The sequence below is a fragment of the Helianthus annuus genome, chromosome 3 (assembly GCF_002127325.2).
Source record: "Helianthus annuus cultivar XRQ/B chromosome 3, HanXRQr2.0-SUNRISE, whole genome shotgun sequence".
Lineage (NCBI taxonomy): Eukaryota > Viridiplantae > Streptophyta > Magnoliopsida > Asterales > Asteraceae > Helianthus > Helianthus annuus.
This window is the reverse complement of record NC_035435.2, coordinates 89061933-89080536: the sequence shown is the minus strand read 5'-3', so window position 1 is coordinate 89080536 and position 18604 is coordinate 89061933. Positions and strand designations below refer to the sequence as shown.

At 37.7% G+C, this 18604-nt stretch overlaps 1 protein-coding gene across 1 annotated transcript; it reads right to left on the bottom strand.

Moving 5' to 3' along the window:
- Positions 1–241: 241 nt before the first annotated feature.
- LOC110931527 lies at positions 242–3648 on the bottom strand. The gene is made up of 8 exons (XM_035988083.1): positions 3070–3648; positions 2283–2293; positions 1571–1692; positions 1376–1481; positions 1164–1269; positions 971–1081; positions 727–890; positions 242–468 (listed from the first exon to the last, which is right to left on the bottom strand). The coding sequence occupies exons 1-8, from the start codon at positions 3646–3648 to the stop codon at positions 423–425; spliced, it is 1245 nt and encodes a 414-aa protein (XP_035843976.1). The 3' UTR covers positions 242–422.
- Positions 3649–18604: the final 14956 nt, after the last annotated feature.

Genomic DNA, 18604 nt, shown 5'->3' with positions numbered 1-18604 from the left:
TTTTTTATCTGCCAGTACAAACTTTTCAGCTTTTAGTGGCACATATTTTTTTGCCACAAAAATCACATCAAATTAAATGCCATTGACGTTTATCATATTAATTTTAATTAATTACAATTATCATTTATTTACATTAAAAAATAAAACAAAATTGTAAAATGTAGAAATCATAAAATAATCACTTCATTGAAAAGTTCAATCAATCTTTCAAAGATTCCAAATGGCTAATAAGTGTCGATCTAAACCTAATGATCAAACATATAACCCAAATAAACTAACAAGTGTATGAAAAAAAACTCAAAACTTCATTGTGTTCGTGAATCTCTTTCACAATCTTCATGCGAGTTAAATAATCATCGTGACCGAGGTTGTATCCATAGACGCTCCGACATCAAAACTGTGATCAACCGACAGACTAGAGACTAATATCTTCCCATCTTGTTTGGCAGCAACACATAGGGGATCATCCTACAAAAACAAAACACATATATATTATAACTAAGTATCAGTTATTTAAAACTCAAATCGGGTATAAAAGCGCAAAACTCGACATTCATCATTTAGAACTGATGCTTTAGTTCGTAAATGAGCTCTAAGCAGTCTTTTATAGGTGTAGAAAAATTCATTACAAGTGAAAGATGCCTAAAATTGTTGTAAGATGATGAGATAATTAATACAAATGCAGAACATAAAGGTTGTGAATAAGGAAAATGAACTCTTAAGTACCTGAGTTTAGTGTACGATTCTGAAACTCCATAATAATCAGAAAACTCAGTCAACAACCATTTCCAAGGTTCAACAACGCATAAATTACGCACATGGAACGATTGTGCACGCATGGCAGACTCTAATAGTAAATCGTATGCAGGCGTTTCCACAATGGGCCCGCACTGTCGAATTTATGAAAAGAATTAACACTGTGAAACAATCAAGAGCAAAAACCTTAGAAAAAAAATTTATGATTTCAAACCTTGAGGTGAGTAGTTTCATCGAATGTAACCGTACTGGTGATGGAAAGCTGAACCTTTCCTATGCATTCGTTGTCTTCATGATAAATTGGCCACCATTTGATTCTATCATTCTGCGTACCATATTATCATAAATCAAATTGATAATTTCATTTATATACTACATTTATACTGACAAATGTACTTTAAACTTACAAGATTATCATGTAAGGATGAAACTGGAATAACTGCACGACACTGGATAATTCTCTTCTCACCCTGCACTTCTAGCAAAAGGGCATATGCTTGATTCTCCGGGAAACTAATGTCGCATACAAGATTAACAAGTTAGTATATAACTATTTTTAACACGTGTCAGACGAATTAGTAAGTTTTTAATTATCTTTTTTTATTTTACGGGGACTTACAAGTCATGGGAATCACCGGTTCCAGGCCTCAAACAAATGCCTAAGGTTGATTCCGTTTCTATATGTTCTTCAGAGCTTTTAAGTTGCAATAAGCATGTCACCTGTTCTGCAACAGGACACCATTTTCTAAATTTCCTATGAAAATTTGAAAATTCTTTTTTCTTATTAGATTATTATCATAAGTAAAGAACAAACCTTCACACGAAAGCGAGAATGAAGAGATTCCTAATTTGTTAACTTTGCTTGCACATATATAGCACTTAGCTGAGAGTATGTGTCCTTGAGTTTTCTTTGTGGGATGATTCTTACTTTTCTCACTGCAAAATTATGCGCGAATGCACATCGACTTTGAGTTAATAAAGTACATAATATTTTTGTATCATTAAAGTTAAAAAGACGATTAATTTTAATAAAATGAGTTAAATACCATACCTTCAACCTTAATCTTTCCAATCACTTTCTTTACTTTCAAGGGACACGCCTTATCTGTATTCTCGGTACCACTACTTGCAAGCGGTTTAAAACCTCGAGGTTGCAACAAGAACTTGTGTAATCTAAAGAAAAGTAGAAAATACGACCCTTTTAAGGTTAATGATATATGAAAAAATCAACAAAAAAAAATCAGTGAGATAAGTAGAAAACAAACCCAAAGGCATTGCGCAAAACTCAACATTCATCAGTTATTTAAAACTCAATCGGGTATAAAAGGGACCCGAGCGCCATGGGTTCGCAATCCTGATCGAGAAATTAGTGTGTACCCGAGTTTAAACAAAATCAACCCAAATCACTAGCGTAACATGTAAGAAAAATCAGTTGTGACCTATAGATTCCACTAATGAGTAAGTGACTTACGATGTTGATAGCTTTGTTCTTTTATAGAAGCATCCGTGACCTAGCATCTACTCACCTTTCTAATCTCTGCACACAGCCATATCAACAAAATCACAATAAACCTATCTAAGATATTCTATCTAATATACCAAACACAATCAACCCTAACTAATATATTCTTTTTAATACCAAACACAACTACAAAAAAAAGATAAAGCCAACTAACATGCTGCATTTAACATACTTAGAGCTAACATGAACAAACAACGAAGCCGGAGATTATACTGACTTATAATCACGATAAAATGAACCTGCTGACTCATGAATCCATGTCCCACAAACAAACCCAATTAGCCCGACAGCAACTTCAGTAAATGCTTTCTCGTTCCTCGGCCTTTTTTTAAAACTCTCTTTTGTTTGTTATTGAAAGTGACAAAAGAAGTAATTACATTTTAATATAAGTAGAAAATGCTCACCACTTGTCTTATGGTTCAAGAAAAACCATCAGAAATGAAACCCAATTCGCCCTTGGCATCCCCAACCTCAAGATGTACGGACAAAAAAATAATCATCTTATGATCTGAAACTAGGTTCCCTTACAATTTCTGAAAGTTGTTGTTATGTACCAATCGGTTGATAGATAATCCGTTGAGTGGATCAAACTCAAAAGAAATTAGTAAGATGCAAGACTTGAGATAACCTCTAGATTTTCATTCATAAAATACTTGCCTACTTATAGGCTTACAAAGAAATATAAAACTACCTCCCCACTAATAATAACTAACAAACAATTAAAAGGAATATGCCAAATAATAGGGAATATTCATGGAATGTAGGACAGTAGTGTGAATGGAATGGCACACATCATTCCCTTCCCCTTGAAGAAACCTTGTCCGCAAGGTTGAAAATTCCAGGCACAATATGAGCGAATTCCATGGTGGGCGCCAATCCAGTCTTCCAACCGCGTTCGGAGCAGTCACAACGGGGCGCCAAGGCGGGTGCCAGTCGCGTTTATCGGCTACGTCTTCTCTCGTTGTTTCGTTGCCCTTTTGCAAGTTTTGGTTGTGTTGGCATGGCGGAGGGCGGAAGACACGAGACGAAATTGTGGACGGTGTAATCTGTAGGTTCGAAGGTGCAATGTTTTCAGTAGATGGTGTTGGTTTGGTGGTCACAAAAGACACGTGTGAAAGTGGTAGTTTGGTGGCTGGTGTGGTTTTTGTTGGTGGGCAGGCAACACTTTGAGGTGGTGTGGCGGGAGCAGGTGACACGGCTGGTGGTGCAGTAGCGGAAACAGGTGGTGGAGGTCTAGGGGTGTGGCAGGATTCGAACACGGTTCGAGTTGATCGGAGCTCAGCGAAGACCGTTTCAAACCGGGACTCGAGTCTCGCAAAGGATTCCCTCCATTGACGGAACTCAGGTTTGGATAGATTTTGAGCAGCCATAGGTTCGAAGAGGGATCACGGCGGCTCTGATACCAATTGGTATGTACCAATCGGATTTGGGATAAATAATCCGTTGAGTGGATTAACCTCAAAAGAAAATACCAAAGAAGCAAGACTTTGAGATAACTCTTTTTTCAATATTTTTCATTCCTCCCATAATCTAAATATCTATGGCTTTATAGCCTTACGGTTACAATGTTAAGTAAACAAAATAATTAAGTGCAACTAAGAAAAAACCATCACCACTATCCCACTATCTAATCATGCAAATTAATAATAACACTATTGGCTAATGAGAGCTATTCTATGCAACTATCCTTGACTTGTGAACGTGGTGTGCATGGCTTGTATAACATGGCACACATCAGTTGTACAACATTAAACAGAATACAACTTTATTCGAACTACAATAATTGTAACATATAAGAAAATTCTGATGTGCGTAAAAGTATAAAAGCAAGCAAACACAGATCAGTATCAAAATTGGCTTTCAGATTGCAGAGCACATGATACATGTCATTTAAAGATCTGATTGAAAACTAATTACATAACAGCAAAAAAATGAAAACATGCAAAACATAAGTATATAATTACAATAAACTATATTTTTATAGAAGAGTGTTTTTAGAGTATATCTGTGTAAATACTCCAATTCAACCCAATTAGAAAAAAATAAACAACTACAAAAGAAAAGATATCGAGTAATTTCAAATATAGGGGCCTTCTGTAAATGCAAGCAATAATCAGCAAATCAATCAAAAATAAAAATAAATTTAAACATATTATTTGCATCGGTGCACTCGGGCAAATATTCAACGGTGGCAATTTAAACTAGGGATGAGCAAATGGTACCCGGTATTGGTACCGAACCGGGTACATTTTCGGTACCAGTTCAGTACCAGTGCAGTACGGTACCGGTTCGGTACCGGTATTTACCCTCAAATACCAGTACTGAACCGTACCATACCGTACCGGATATAGTTGGTACCGGTTCCGGTATCTACTTTTGAGGATTTTCGGTACCGGTACGGTATCGGTCGATATCGAGCTCATCCCTAATTTAAACCCATTAACTTAATGAATGGGTTGTTTCAAGTTATGTTCAATCACTAACCGGTAAAAACTAGCTTTCAATATAGGTAGAATATCAACCAAATTGTATTTTTAAAACACAAAACCTCCTAAATCATTTATTTAACATAATTACACTACTCTCATAGAATATTATGCATATTGACTCGTTACCCAACCCGCTTTACCCACTCATTTTACCACTCAAGATAATCAATGTTATTCAGGTACTTTCAAAAAGTGACCTTCTCTAGGGATGTGCAAGGTCAATGATCCTTTAAATTTTATTATCCTTTTAACAAATGATCTAAAGCATGCCACTGAAAATAATAAACTAGAGAATACTTTCAAGAGGTGCATACAAATCATATGTCAATAACCCAATCGAAAGCAAATAGTTACCCCTCAGGCCTCACCCCAAAAAACTTTTACCCAATTTTTTAAATTTTTAATCAAAAGTTACCCATTTTTGTCCAACCGAAATAGCTAAGGTACTAGTAGCTTTGAATTTTATCTAACTTTCTTTTTATCCAGTTTTGTAATTTGTCCATGTTAAAAGCAATTTTCAGATTTGATCAGCAGTCATCATTTAAATTAAATATGAGCCAAACTAATAAATCCTAAAAACAATAAGTTTCTATTCTGTATTAAACACAAAGAATTAGAAACCGTGTGCTCGTTGTTCAATCATAAGAGACAACACGTGTACTGTTTAGAAAGTGACTGTTCAAACTAATTGTGAGGCACCAAAAGCAATAAGATTATACAAATTGCTTACCTGAGTAGAAGCGGTGAGGCGTGGAACTACTGAACTGGAGCCCTAATCGGAGATTGGCCATCCTAATCTAAGATTCAGCCCTAATCGGAAGTTGATGGAAGCAAGGAGGCCCGGTACTAGAACTAGGGAGCAAGTACAGAGAATAAGAGGAAACATGTTGCGAGAAGAGGGTTAGTCAGTTACTAGAGTGAAGGCGTCAATTGGGGAGGGAGGGAATTAGGGTTTAGAATCTTGATATTGGGAGGGAAATGTAAATTTTTAGATGAAGAAAATAACTAAAAAAACAAGAGAGAAACTGAAAAGTTTTAACGAGGGGAATTTTTAGAGGAAGTGTAATTACATTAGGGGCATAAAAATTAAATGCCACTAAAAATATGTGTTACTTACATATATAGATACATAAAGTGTCACTAAAAATCTAAATTAGTGACATAAAACATAAATGCCATTAAAAATGTATGCTACTAAATGACATTTTTTTTTGTAGTGGGTGCAATGATTTGTTCTAAGTTCGGGTCTGCGACAGTGGTAGCTAATATGTGAAAATTGGCCAATCGCCTATTGATTATGTCCTGGGTCTGAGCATTCATGTCCCTATTTGCTGCTGCTAAGGCTCGTTGCTGCTGCAATTTCCTCATTCTCTTCCTATGCTCGTGTGCTCCCCGACTGAACCATCCTCTCTTTTTGATAGGGAATGATTCTTCGGATTGTGCTTTAAATATGAAAATCCCCTCTTCTGTGTCAGCTGAATACCCCGAGGGGGTAGGCTGAGAAGAAGTTCCTTCATCTCTAGGAGAACTAGACAGTTGACGATAGGCGTCCGATGGTCCTTGATCACTCATACTGTAAACTAACAAGTTGTCAAATAACACAAAACAATAAAATACGCACGTAATCCCGTAGATTATTTCCTAACATAATGGATAAAATTTTGGTGTCAGCAGAACACTTATGTTGCTGAAATTAGTGGCTGTAGCTCTGATACCACCTTCTGTCGCAACCCCCGACCCCTGCCCCGAGAGGCGGGCGACCGCGGCTTACTCAGAGCTGGTGGTATCGGTGTTTATCATTAATTTAGCAGCGGAAATTTCATCAGGACCGTAGTTAGGAAATATTTTATCAGAGTAAAACACCACATTTTTTATAATAATAAATATATGGGAAAACCCCAAGTTTCCGTTACAAACATGTTTTTAGGGATAAACCCTAATTTATTTGAAATAAAACTTCTTCTTTATTTAGGTAACTTTTATAGCCACTTTTCCAGCCTTTAGTGCTCTCCAGCTGGCTTCTATTTGGCTTTCACATTTTGTTATCTGAAACGCGTTTAAAAACATTTAATCAGCAAGAAATACTGGCGAGTGAATCCCGGTTTAATCAAAACAGGTTTTAACATTTTACAGCATTGAGGGCAATCCAGCAATTACATTTGTTTATCTCTACTTTAATTACCACCCACGGTACTTCCAATCCTGACTTGTGGTAATGTTACTACTCACAGTGTAGTAACAAATTTTGTATACAAAACCCTAATATACCGACGATAATTGTAGAATACAAATACTCAATCATTGTAAAATATAAATTAAAACAATTGAAGTTTTGTAAAAACACTTTGTGAAAAGAGGAATCACTCACTTTGCTATTTTAGGTATTTCTTTGTGATTTCCTAGTTATAATCTAGTCGAATAAACAACGCACACGCGTGAGTATAATAACCCAAAATTTACATTAGTTATACCCTCCCCGAGACAGAACTCCAACGACTGAGTCAGGCAGAGCCTTGACATGCGTTACGGAGCACTAGATCAATCGAGTAGCATATCTAATACGTAATCAGGGGTTATAATACTTACAACGAGGCAGAGCTGTCACACCCTGACTTTTGTGAAAGCGTGATTACGTGTGACTTGCTGAGTATCATTGCATTTAACCATAACAAACAACTACATTATAGAAACCATGATGTTCATCCATAATTAAGTTTCAAAATATTACAACCAACCTTGTTTACCAACAAACCAAAACTTCAAGTTTTAAAATACACAACAACCAAAGTTTAAAGTTCCATACTGGACTTCACAAAAGACACTAGTAAAAAACGAGGCTTTGAACCATGTATCCTATCAAGGATAAAACACACGACTCAAACCCTTCAGTGCTGGATGACATCACTTATTTGAGACACAACTTGATATCTTGAACACCTGCCAGATCCATAATCAGTTTCCTGAAATACATATAGTTTGAAAACATCAACAAAAGTTGAGCGAGTTCATGTATTTTGTATGTGTGCACGAATAACCTTATAAAACTTCTGTATGTATGTATTTGTAAACCGGTATGAAAGCAACAAGGAAACAGATCAATTAATGGTTTGCAAGGCCATTAATATGTGTGCAACGGTGTAGGAATGACTCAATCCTTTATGCGTATTTTGTATCGGGCCATTCAGCGGGAACGACATAGTCGCCTCATGGTCCAACCTGTGGGCTCATGGGCGGGGCTCGCAACACCCAATAGATCTATCACTCATGCCCCTCGGTCCTTATACAAGGATTAATGATCTTAAGTTAATCGCCTACCCATTCACATGATCAAGCAGTTATTCCTTAGCTAACCATAACATTTGTAATCATCGAAACATTTGTAACATGTATTTCACCCCCGAAGTTGTAAAACTGAAAATAGTTAAAAGAAAAGGGGGACATGAACTCACAGTCTTACGTTCTTCGATCAAATAACTCAAAGCTTCCTTTAGGTCGCACGACTACCTACAAACGTGCTACGGTTTGTTAGACGGATGGGTCATACATTGGCTATTAGTCTTACTTAATATCTTTGAGTTACCTTTCTTTGTGTCATAAATATTTTTCCAAAGTATATAATTATTTGTTATAATAATAAATATTTTAACTTAGATTATACTTATTAAATTTTGGAATATGAGTTAAAATAATATATTTCAACTTAACACTTAATGTATTTGTACATGTATATCTTCCCCAAGGATGGGTGTATTCATACTCATACTCTTTAACTTGTATATTTTTGCCAAGTATCGGTGGCGTATTCCGGTGTATTTATACGTATGAGAATACGTATTTTTATTGTGTTTATTAAGTATTCTTATACTTAATTTTTGTATAAATTTTTCCGGAATAATATTTCTAATAAAATTCACCCATATATATTCTCAAAATATATATTTTTAAGAAATCATTTATAGAACTTTATATATACTTCTTGTTGGCAAAAATATTTATATTTTCATGTAAACTTCAAAAATAATATATTTTCAAGATTATCTTAGAAAATATTTATAAATCCATTTTTTTCACCCAAAAATAATATATTCTAAGTTTATTTAAGAAAATATATATTTTATCCAAAAATAATATATTTTCTAGTAATTCAAGAAAACATATATATTTTTCTTTACTAAAAAATAATATATTTTCTTCTTGTCAAAAATATGATATATTTTTGTTCTCTTGGTGTCCAAAATACCGTATACCAAAATATACTTATGAATTTAATTACGGAATATTTGTGTAAGTTATATTCCTTGTTCGGTTTCTCAAGTTTTTGGGTATAATTTATATATTTATTTCTTGGAAATTTTGGTAATATTTTGTGTTATATTTCTTGGTATTTTGGTGAGTTATATTATTTCAAGTCCTAAAATAATATAACTAATACACATAATATACAAATAATCACACACATTGTGACATCTAAATATATATTTTCCTAAACACACATTTAGTCACTTTTATTTCTCAAAACCAACCTCCAATATCTATAATTTTTGTAACAAAATTTATGGCAAACTTTATATGAAAAATCATGGTTAAAAATATACTTATAAACACTTGTTTAAAAATATTTTTCTAAGTGTTTAATTTCTAGAAAATTTTTGCCATGGTTTCCCCTTGAGGTTTCCTTACTTTCAAAGCATATCATTTTCTTTTATAAATCATCACAATCGTCAACAATTCAAACAATACTTACCAAGTGCCAAAATCAAACCATAATCATTACTTCATGAACTTGAAAATTTACACAAATTTGTAGTAACTTGGTAGTGTGTTTAGTAAGCTTAGTTACCCTTTAAAGTGTGGTTATTTGTTTAAAAACATCATTCTTGAAGTTTTTAGATCTTTACAACTTGTAAAATAATTTTATAATTATGTTTCTTCTTGAATTTTTCTTGGTAATAATATGTTTCTACACTTGATTAACCACTAAAAATGTTATTAGTTTCTTTAAAAACCAAGTTTATGTAAATCTTGTATTTTAACTTAGTTTCTTGAGAAATTATTTTGAAATCACATAGTTACCTGACTTACATTACACTTTGCTCATCATTATTCAAGAAAAACATTTAACCTTTCAAGTTCATGTTTCACATAAGGATGATCATCTTGATTTACACATAATCATCCTCTCATCTTGCTAGATTATGTCTTTAATCACAATCTAGCAAGGTTTATATGATGTTTAGCATCATTAACATAAACAATCAACAATCAAGAAGCATAATAACACTTAAACAACATGATTCGTCATGATTTTTAGTCTTATGTTAAAGATTATGTTGTTGATCTTTTGTGTTCTTCATGATTAGTTACTTGTATCATCTTTTAACCAACTAAACAAGATGTAAAATGAGATTATGAAGGTCTTACTACTAGCACAAGGCTAGGGATGAACACAAGATGAAGATGATGACAAACTTGGTGGTTAAAAGCTTGAGAGGTCCTTCCACTTCCAAATGCTCCTAGCTCCTTTGTTAAGCTCCTTACACCTTTGTATGATTAGAGAATGGGTAGAATTGAAGTGAAAACTGGTGGTGCTGTGTGTATTGGTTTCGGCCGTAGGTAGAGGGAGAGAGGAGAAGGGTTTTCCTGTGAAGTGTGGTGATGAGAATGAGATGTTATGTTCTTTGGTTCACTTATAAAATCTTCCAACAACATGTAATCCAATGGTTCATGTGTTTCATAAAGTGCTAGACAAGATCAAATAAATTAAGCAAATAAAATCTAAGGTGAGGGCCACCTTGTAACCGTGTTCAAGAGGGGGGGGGTCTTGGTTAGCTTGTAAAGATTAGTTAGTTTAGTCAGTTGAAATCTAAGGAGTTTAGTTAGGTTATAAGTTTTTATGATGTTATATAGTGTGTTATGATGTTCGGGGATCATAACTAGCTCGAAAATGATGCTTCTAGTGAAAATTTGGTGTTTCGGGTAGTGTCCGGTTGTTCGGTTGGTTACCGGTTTGTTAAGGTGCTAAACTATGCAGTTTAAGGTGCTTTATGTTACCTTTTGTGACAGTTTTGATTCCCGACACTTAGGAAAACATTCTGGACCATTTAACTATAATTTTGCATGATATTAAGTTGTCTAAAAGCTGATTTTTGCTGAATTCTGCAGAATTCTGCTGTTTATGTGAGTTTTAGGCACTTTCCGACACTTAAACTATCACTAGGAAGGCAGTTTTATGATCCTTACTTTCCTACGTACTATACTCATGTAACTCTTCTTTTCTGGCCCATTCTGTGTCTCAATACCATGTCTGTCTATGATGTACTGAACTCCCGTCAGCATTTTTCTGATTTGTCTGATAACTATGCCATCTTTGATTCGTGCATCATTTGAGTCAATAGAGTATTGTTTGCAATAATGGTTTGACATTATGCAATATATATGATGCACATGTATGTATGATAACAGTAATTAGAAAGTATTCATGTCATTAATTTAAATCAGCACAGTCGTTAAGGCACTAATTACTGTTTAATCATTGTATGGATACATGTAAATTTTGACAATTGTCACATTCTCCCCCTGTTAAGAAAATTTCGTCCTCAAAATTTAGACTACGTTAACTTCTTAGAGTTACATTATGCGTAGTTGGATAGGTGTAATACCAATGTGAATAACCACAAAACCAAATCAAGACTTAGGGTCTGTTTGGTATGGGGTAATGGAATGGACGAAGGAATGGAATGGATGAGGTAATGGAATGGACTAGGGAATGCAATAGATCATTACCATTCCATGTCTTGTTTGGTTACCATGTGTGAATGGAATGAATTATTATTATGTATTGTTCGGTAAGCAAGAAAATCGGATTAACAAAATCAGCGGTGAGTGGTGTTGGTGGTAGTGATTGTGGGTAGTTATAGGTGGTGGTGGTGGGTGTCGGCGGCGGCGATGGGCGGTGGTGGTGGCGGCGAGTGGCGGTGACGACGAGTGGTGGCGGCGGCAAGGTGGCCGTTGATGGTGGGTGGCAGCAGAGGTGGCGGTTGATGGTGGCGGTGGTGGTGGCGTCGACGATGGTGGTGGGTGGCGGCGACGAGTGGCGTTGGTGGTTGGTCGCAGCTGTGGGTGATAACGGTTGCGAGTAGGTGGCGGCGGTGGCGGTGGCTGTTGGGGTGAGGTGGTGGCAGCGATGGCATCAGTGGTGGGTGGTGGTGGTGGTGGTGGGTTGTGGCAAAGGTGGTGGGTTGTGGTGTTGTTGATGAATGGTGCAAGGGGGATGGAATGGGAAAAAAACATGGGGGTGGAAGGAATGATTTTGAGGGAATGGAATGCCTTTTGGAATGGGTGATTCCATTCCATTGACCAACCAAACACCCTTTTCTTCATTCCCTCGTAATCATTCATTCCATTCCACCTCTCATTTCTTCATACCAAACACTACCTTATTCGTGTCAGGTGATTCCAAAGACATATTACCACAATCAGAATCCAACGGTTAAAAGGTACGCGTTTTAGAATTTGATGTCAGAAGAAACGATACATACAGACGTATAAACTAGTGTGACTTATTTAACATAGGTTCAACAAAAGATGAGTTTCGACCCATGGAACTCTAAACAATCGTTCACAATATGCAAATGAGTTCCAAAAACAACCGCATCCGCTAGATGAACTTAGAATCAGCAAGCTCAAATGTAATATCAACATGAAAATGGTCCGTCAACTTTCGAACATATAGATGAATAAAATTAGTGTGTTGACATGATTGAATTGCAAGAATTCACTGAAATGAGATACAATCGATCCTGGTGTATCATTATCGTAATTCATAGTTGCATTAAAAGTGTTTAAATGACGAGTCGAACGAAAAGTATACGTAGTTTCATGTGAAACGGTTGGCCATGATTAGCACAAGCTACAAGTTTATACTGACGCCACAAGGTGTCGAAGTGAATGAAATAATTCAATAATTGCGGTGACCGAACAAGTTCACCGTGTTTGAAATCAAATGAAAGCGCAATGAAGCAAATCCGAAAATTTGATTCAAACAACATCGTAGGATTTTCAATTAAATATGGAATATCACAGAACTATTATTTTTGATTGAAGATGAAAAAGCAATAAATATCGCAAGGCATTTGATCGATAATGAAAGAACCGTTAGGAGATACACTGGAATAATAAATGAATTTATGTACCATTGTCTTAACACACTATTGTGTTAAGACTGCTTTAATATGATAATTCAGAGCGGATTTAGAGCAAGTCAATAAATAAATATTTAAATCCATGCACGAGATGTGTAAACGAGGTTAGCGCAAGCTCCAATTTAGTGAATACACCACCACAAGGTGTAGAAATCAACAAACGACTTAATAGAGTCGTAGACCGAACAAGTCTACTATGACTTGGAACAAATGAAACGCTTGTTACAACGAATTTGAATATGATGTCTTAAATACATCATATGGTGTCTCGAATTGAATATGTGTAATGGACAAGTTTAAACAATTGAACATGGTTTCGGCACAATCCGACAATAAATACACGTATTGGCAAGGAAATTTCGGCATGGTACAAAGATAAACCATGCATGTAACTCGAAGGAAAAGAAATTTCAAGAAAGTTTTGTTGGCTCGACATCAAGGAGTCAACACTTACAACAAAGCAGGTTATCCGAGTCATAAGGCAATAACTGGATATAGCAAAATAATATTTAAAACTTTGATGAAAACAATCATTCGAAGGGAAGCCACATGCGTAACAAATGATGCATATGCAACATATGAAATAACCAAGAACCGAAGCAAATGAGTGTTCGCTCTAATGAAGAAAATCGTAGTGACATATCTACCATTAAGGGGAGTAGTGATGTAAAAATCTACTCGCTGGATGCAAAAGTGAGAATTTCAATAAAATAAATTTGAGTACTTTACTTGTTCGGTTAACTACAATAGCATACACGACAGAATAATGGTGTTTGCCCGAGTCAATAGACGTGGTTCTTACGTGATAACCCTTAATGAACTTCGACACAAGTTCCCGATGGTCCTAAATGCATGTTTCCTACACCCTCAAAGTTTTGCATTCTGTGTGTAACTGTTTTGTGTACCGTGTATAAAACACAACATTAGCGTATGTGTAAAAACAAATGTTTGACTCACTGTTCTTCGGTATCCTTTCTTCCTGAATCTCCAGCTGATGATACCCGGTCAAAAATCAATCTTAGAATAGTAGTTGGATCCTTACAGTTGGTCAAATAAATCATTAATCCTCGGCAAGAGATATCGATTCTTTATGGTTAGCTCGTTTAGCTCCCGATAGTCGATACACATTCGAAAGCTGCCATCCTTCTTTTTGACGAACAACACTGGAGCTCCCCAAGGTGAGAAGCTTGGCCTTATGAATTCTTTGTTTTGTAACTCCTGAAGCTGCATGGATAACTCTTGCATCTATGAAGGCGTAAGTCAATAAGGTGCCTTGGCTACAGGCGCAGCGCCTGGAACCAAGTCAATGTAGAATTCGACTTGTCATTGAGGAGGTAATCCTGGCAAGTCTTTGGGGAAGATCTCAGGATATTCCCTTACCACAGGGATATCTCCAAGCTTTATAACACAACCTCTTAATCACTTCATTCGTCTCTACTAACTTCCTGTTAGCCAATTCTATCGAATACTGGATGTCTAACTTACTAGCAACTAAACCAAGCATGTTCATAAAGTCTAAAGATACGAAGCTAAAATCGGCACCAGTATCAAACAGCACAAATGCAAAACGTTGATTAATAGGGAACGTACCGATAACCACGTTTGGATCCTGGTGTGCTTCCCTAGCTCCGATGTTGAACACTCTTCCATGTGCCTGATTGTTTTTAGGGCAATACTTCCTGAAATGCCCCACATCACCGCCGTTAAAATAACCTTGACCACGTCCTTGATCATCACCATTTCCGCCTTGATAGTTGTTGTTGTCTTTGTTTCCTCCGCGATTTCCGCTACCATGTTGACCTCCTTTTCCACGTCCAGTACCATGCCAACACGTCTCCTTGGCATGCCCCACTTTGCCACAATTATCACATTTTCCATATCTACATCACCCAGTATGATGACGTCGACAATTCTCGCACTTAGGTAGGTTACCCATGTACCCTTTTCCCTTTTTGGAATTGTTGTTGTTATTCTCCCGAGTACCCTTCTTGAAATTTGTAAACTTTCTTTTGTTTTCTCCCAACGACTCCACGTGAGTCTCTTTCTTCTTCGTTTCAGAAATCGTGAACTTGCCCAACCTGATTGCTTCTTCAGTAAGCGCCACACTCAAGTCGATAGCCTCGGTAATCGTTGGAAGCTTAGATGTTGTCACCATGCTTAGAATCTGAGGTGCCAATCCCCAGATGAAGCATTCGATCCTCTTAAACTCTGGCTCCACCAAATAAGGAACCACCCTAGACAAATCATGAAAACTCTGCACATACTCAGCTATCTTTGGACCTTCCATTTTCAAGTTTCAAAATTCAGTTTCCAACTTCTGGATTTCTGCCCTCGAACAATACTTCTTACACATCAATTCTTTCAACTCATTCCACGTCAAGGCCTACGCAGCAGCCTCACCCAATGTCTGGACCTGAAGATTCCACCACGACAATGCTCCATCTAGAAACAGTCCAGAAATGTACGTGACTTGTTGCTCTGGAGCACATTTACTCATTCACAAAACAGAATCCGTCTTCTCGACCCAGCGCACAAAGGCTATGGCACCCCCAGTTCCATCGAAATTCAGGGGCTTGCAGCCCAAGAACTGCTTGTAGGTGCAGCCTGTGACACAAGCAACGTCATTCACAGAAAGCATTAGCAGAGCGCACTTGGAAATGTCCAAACGTAGTGTAATGTGTCTTAGGTGACTTGACATTACCGTTGGGTGGGTTATTTCCTGAGGTACCTCCGCTGTGTTCAGAGCGAAGGGCCTTGTTGTGCGCTCTTGTAATTCCGCCTCTGTCGTTCAGCAGAGGGTGGTTGGTATCGGTGTTCCTTCGAGGTGGCATCTTTTAAGAAGAAGATCGGATAGGCCAGGTCTTATCATCAAGTAAGTAAATAGTTGTCTAGAGGTTGTATGTACATATACATATAGGCAACCATCATAGCAAGCAATCAAACAACAACATAAGCTTAGCACAACATATAAATCAACAAAGTGTTTAGTGAGAACATGACAATTGAGATTTCATTAATTACCGACCACAGTTACATTGTCTACAAAGTGTATTACATCAAAAGGGACATAGGGTCACACTACCCTTGCCCAATAAGTCTATGAATATACCAAAAATCACATGGTCATAAGTGGTCTTCAATAGTCTTCACAATCTCGGCTCAATATTAGTGCTCTCACCTAAAGCAGTGCATCTGCATAAGACCAAAAACCTACTATACTGATGGCGGAGGTGGAGGAGGGAAGAAAAGCAAACCGCGAACATGTGCGAGCTCCTCCTCGAGCTTGTATACACGGCGAAATAAGTAACTCATCTGCTGCTTGACAGTAAGGAAACGAGCATCAAAACTTGGAAAAGGTGTAAGAGCAGCAGGTGGATGTGCAAAAGGATATGGTGATGAGTGTAGCGGAACAAAAGATAGATTGACAGGGACGAGGTGGGGGATGTGGAGTCAGCTCAAGCTCCAAAACTCCGCGACTCAAAACCTCAAACTGTAGCTGAAGTGACAAGAGAAACTCATCCCGTGTGTAGCCAACAAAATGGGAGGGATGGTAGGGGTCTGAGATCGGCATAGAGTATGGTGGGAACCATCGGAATGGCTCGTCAAACGTGTAGATGTGGAAGGAGCAAATGGTGCAGTCTGAGGAATCGGAGGAAAAGCTGCTAAAGCAAAAGGATCGTAGCTCAGGGGCTGGCCCGATGTACCTTCCCCTAGACGGGGTGCAGGGATGTCCTGTAAGAAAGTAATCGACAAATCAGTGCGGTGGACATCAGACTCTACAGGAGGGAGAGGAACAACATCAGCGGGTGTGGGTAGAGGAATAAATGGCTCAGCAAGAGGAAGATCAACAGGTGCATGTATCAGGTCTGGAATAAGAGGTGCAATGTCAGGTAACCCAAACGGGACATGGTCAGGATCAGGAATCGGCTCAGGGTCAATAGGTGCAACATCAGGCTGATCAAAATGAAGAGGGTTCGGCTCGAGGACATGTTCGGGGTCGCATGGAGGCGTGGGATCACAAGCAGGAGATGGTGCAGCAGACATAGTAGTGTCATCATCGGAGTTAGTAGCAGCTGCAATCCGGCTGCCCGTAAAGCTGAAGAAGTCACAGACTCAAAGTAGTTTGAAACTGAGTGCAGACTGGTATCAGAAGATATCTCAACGATAGGAACAACAGGAGGTGGGACAGCTACGACATCCTCATCTATCTCCCCATCACCCTGGGCGTCAGCTGGGGGAACGTCTACAAATAAATCATTGTCGTCATCGAACAAGTCATCGATAGGCCAAGCCTTGGGAGGAATGACCACAAGAGGTACGACATCGAGGATCGGAGCCACGATGTGCTCACCATCGGGGTGACCAAGGATGAGGTGATCGTGAACTGGAGCAGGAATGTCAAAAGGATTCTCGTCAGGGAAACCATCAGTAATAGGTAAATCATCGCCAATGTCTGGTAGCGCGAATGGCTTGAAGTTGTCCTCGTCCTCGGAAAGCATGTCAGGATCACTCTCAGTGTCTGACGTATATATCTCTGGCGCGAGCATAACCTCGTCATCCGATACGACTGCCATCGGGTCGTGGGCATCTGACAACCCACTCTCTGAGGATGACATGTGTGCCAGTAACATCGTAATCATAACATGTATACATATAGTAACCACTAACACTCAGTGTATGCAAACAAAGACAATTTATCATGTAATCATGTATTCACATTATCCTTCGTGAAACTTTTTCTGTCTTTCCTAGTCTACCCCATGCAGAGTAAACCACCATTGTGACCTTGCATTCATGTTTCTTGTCTTTCCTTTCGTAAAACGTTTGTTCCATGGATCTGGGCGTTGTATGTATGCAATGAAAAATATGTTGTAAAAATATTTTCGTGGGAGAGCCCTAATGATTGTAGTCTAGACTCGAGAAGGAATCCTAGTTCGCTACAATCGAAGCTCTAATACCAAACTGTGACACCTTGACTTTTGTGGAAGCGTGATTACGTGTGACTTGCTGAGTATCATTGCATTCAATCATAACAAACAACTATATGATAGAAACCATGATGTTCATCCATAATTAAGTTTCAAAATATTACAACCAACCTTGTTTACCAACAAACCAAGACTTCAAGTTTTAAAATACACAACAACCAAAGTTGAAAGTTCCATACTGGACTTCACAAAAGACACTAGTAAAAAAAACGAGGCTTTGAACCATGTATCCTATCAAGGATAAAACACACGACTCAAACCCTTCAGTGCTAGATGACATCACTTATTTGAGACACAACTTGATATCTTGAACGCCCGCCAGATCCATAATTAGTTTCCTAAAATACATGTAGTTTGAAAACATCAAAAAAAGTTGAGCGAGTTCATGTATTTTGTATGTGTGCACGAATAACCTTGTAAAACTTTTGTATGTATGTATGTATCTGTAAACCGATCTGAAAGCAACAAGGAAACAGATCAATTAATGGTTTGCAAGGCCATTAATATGTGTGCAACGGTGTAGGAATGGCTCAATACTTTATGCATATTTCGTACCCGGCCATCCAGCGGGAACGACATAGTTGCCTCATGGTCCGACCTGCGGGCTAATGGGCGGGGCTCGCAACACCCAATAGATCTATCACTCAT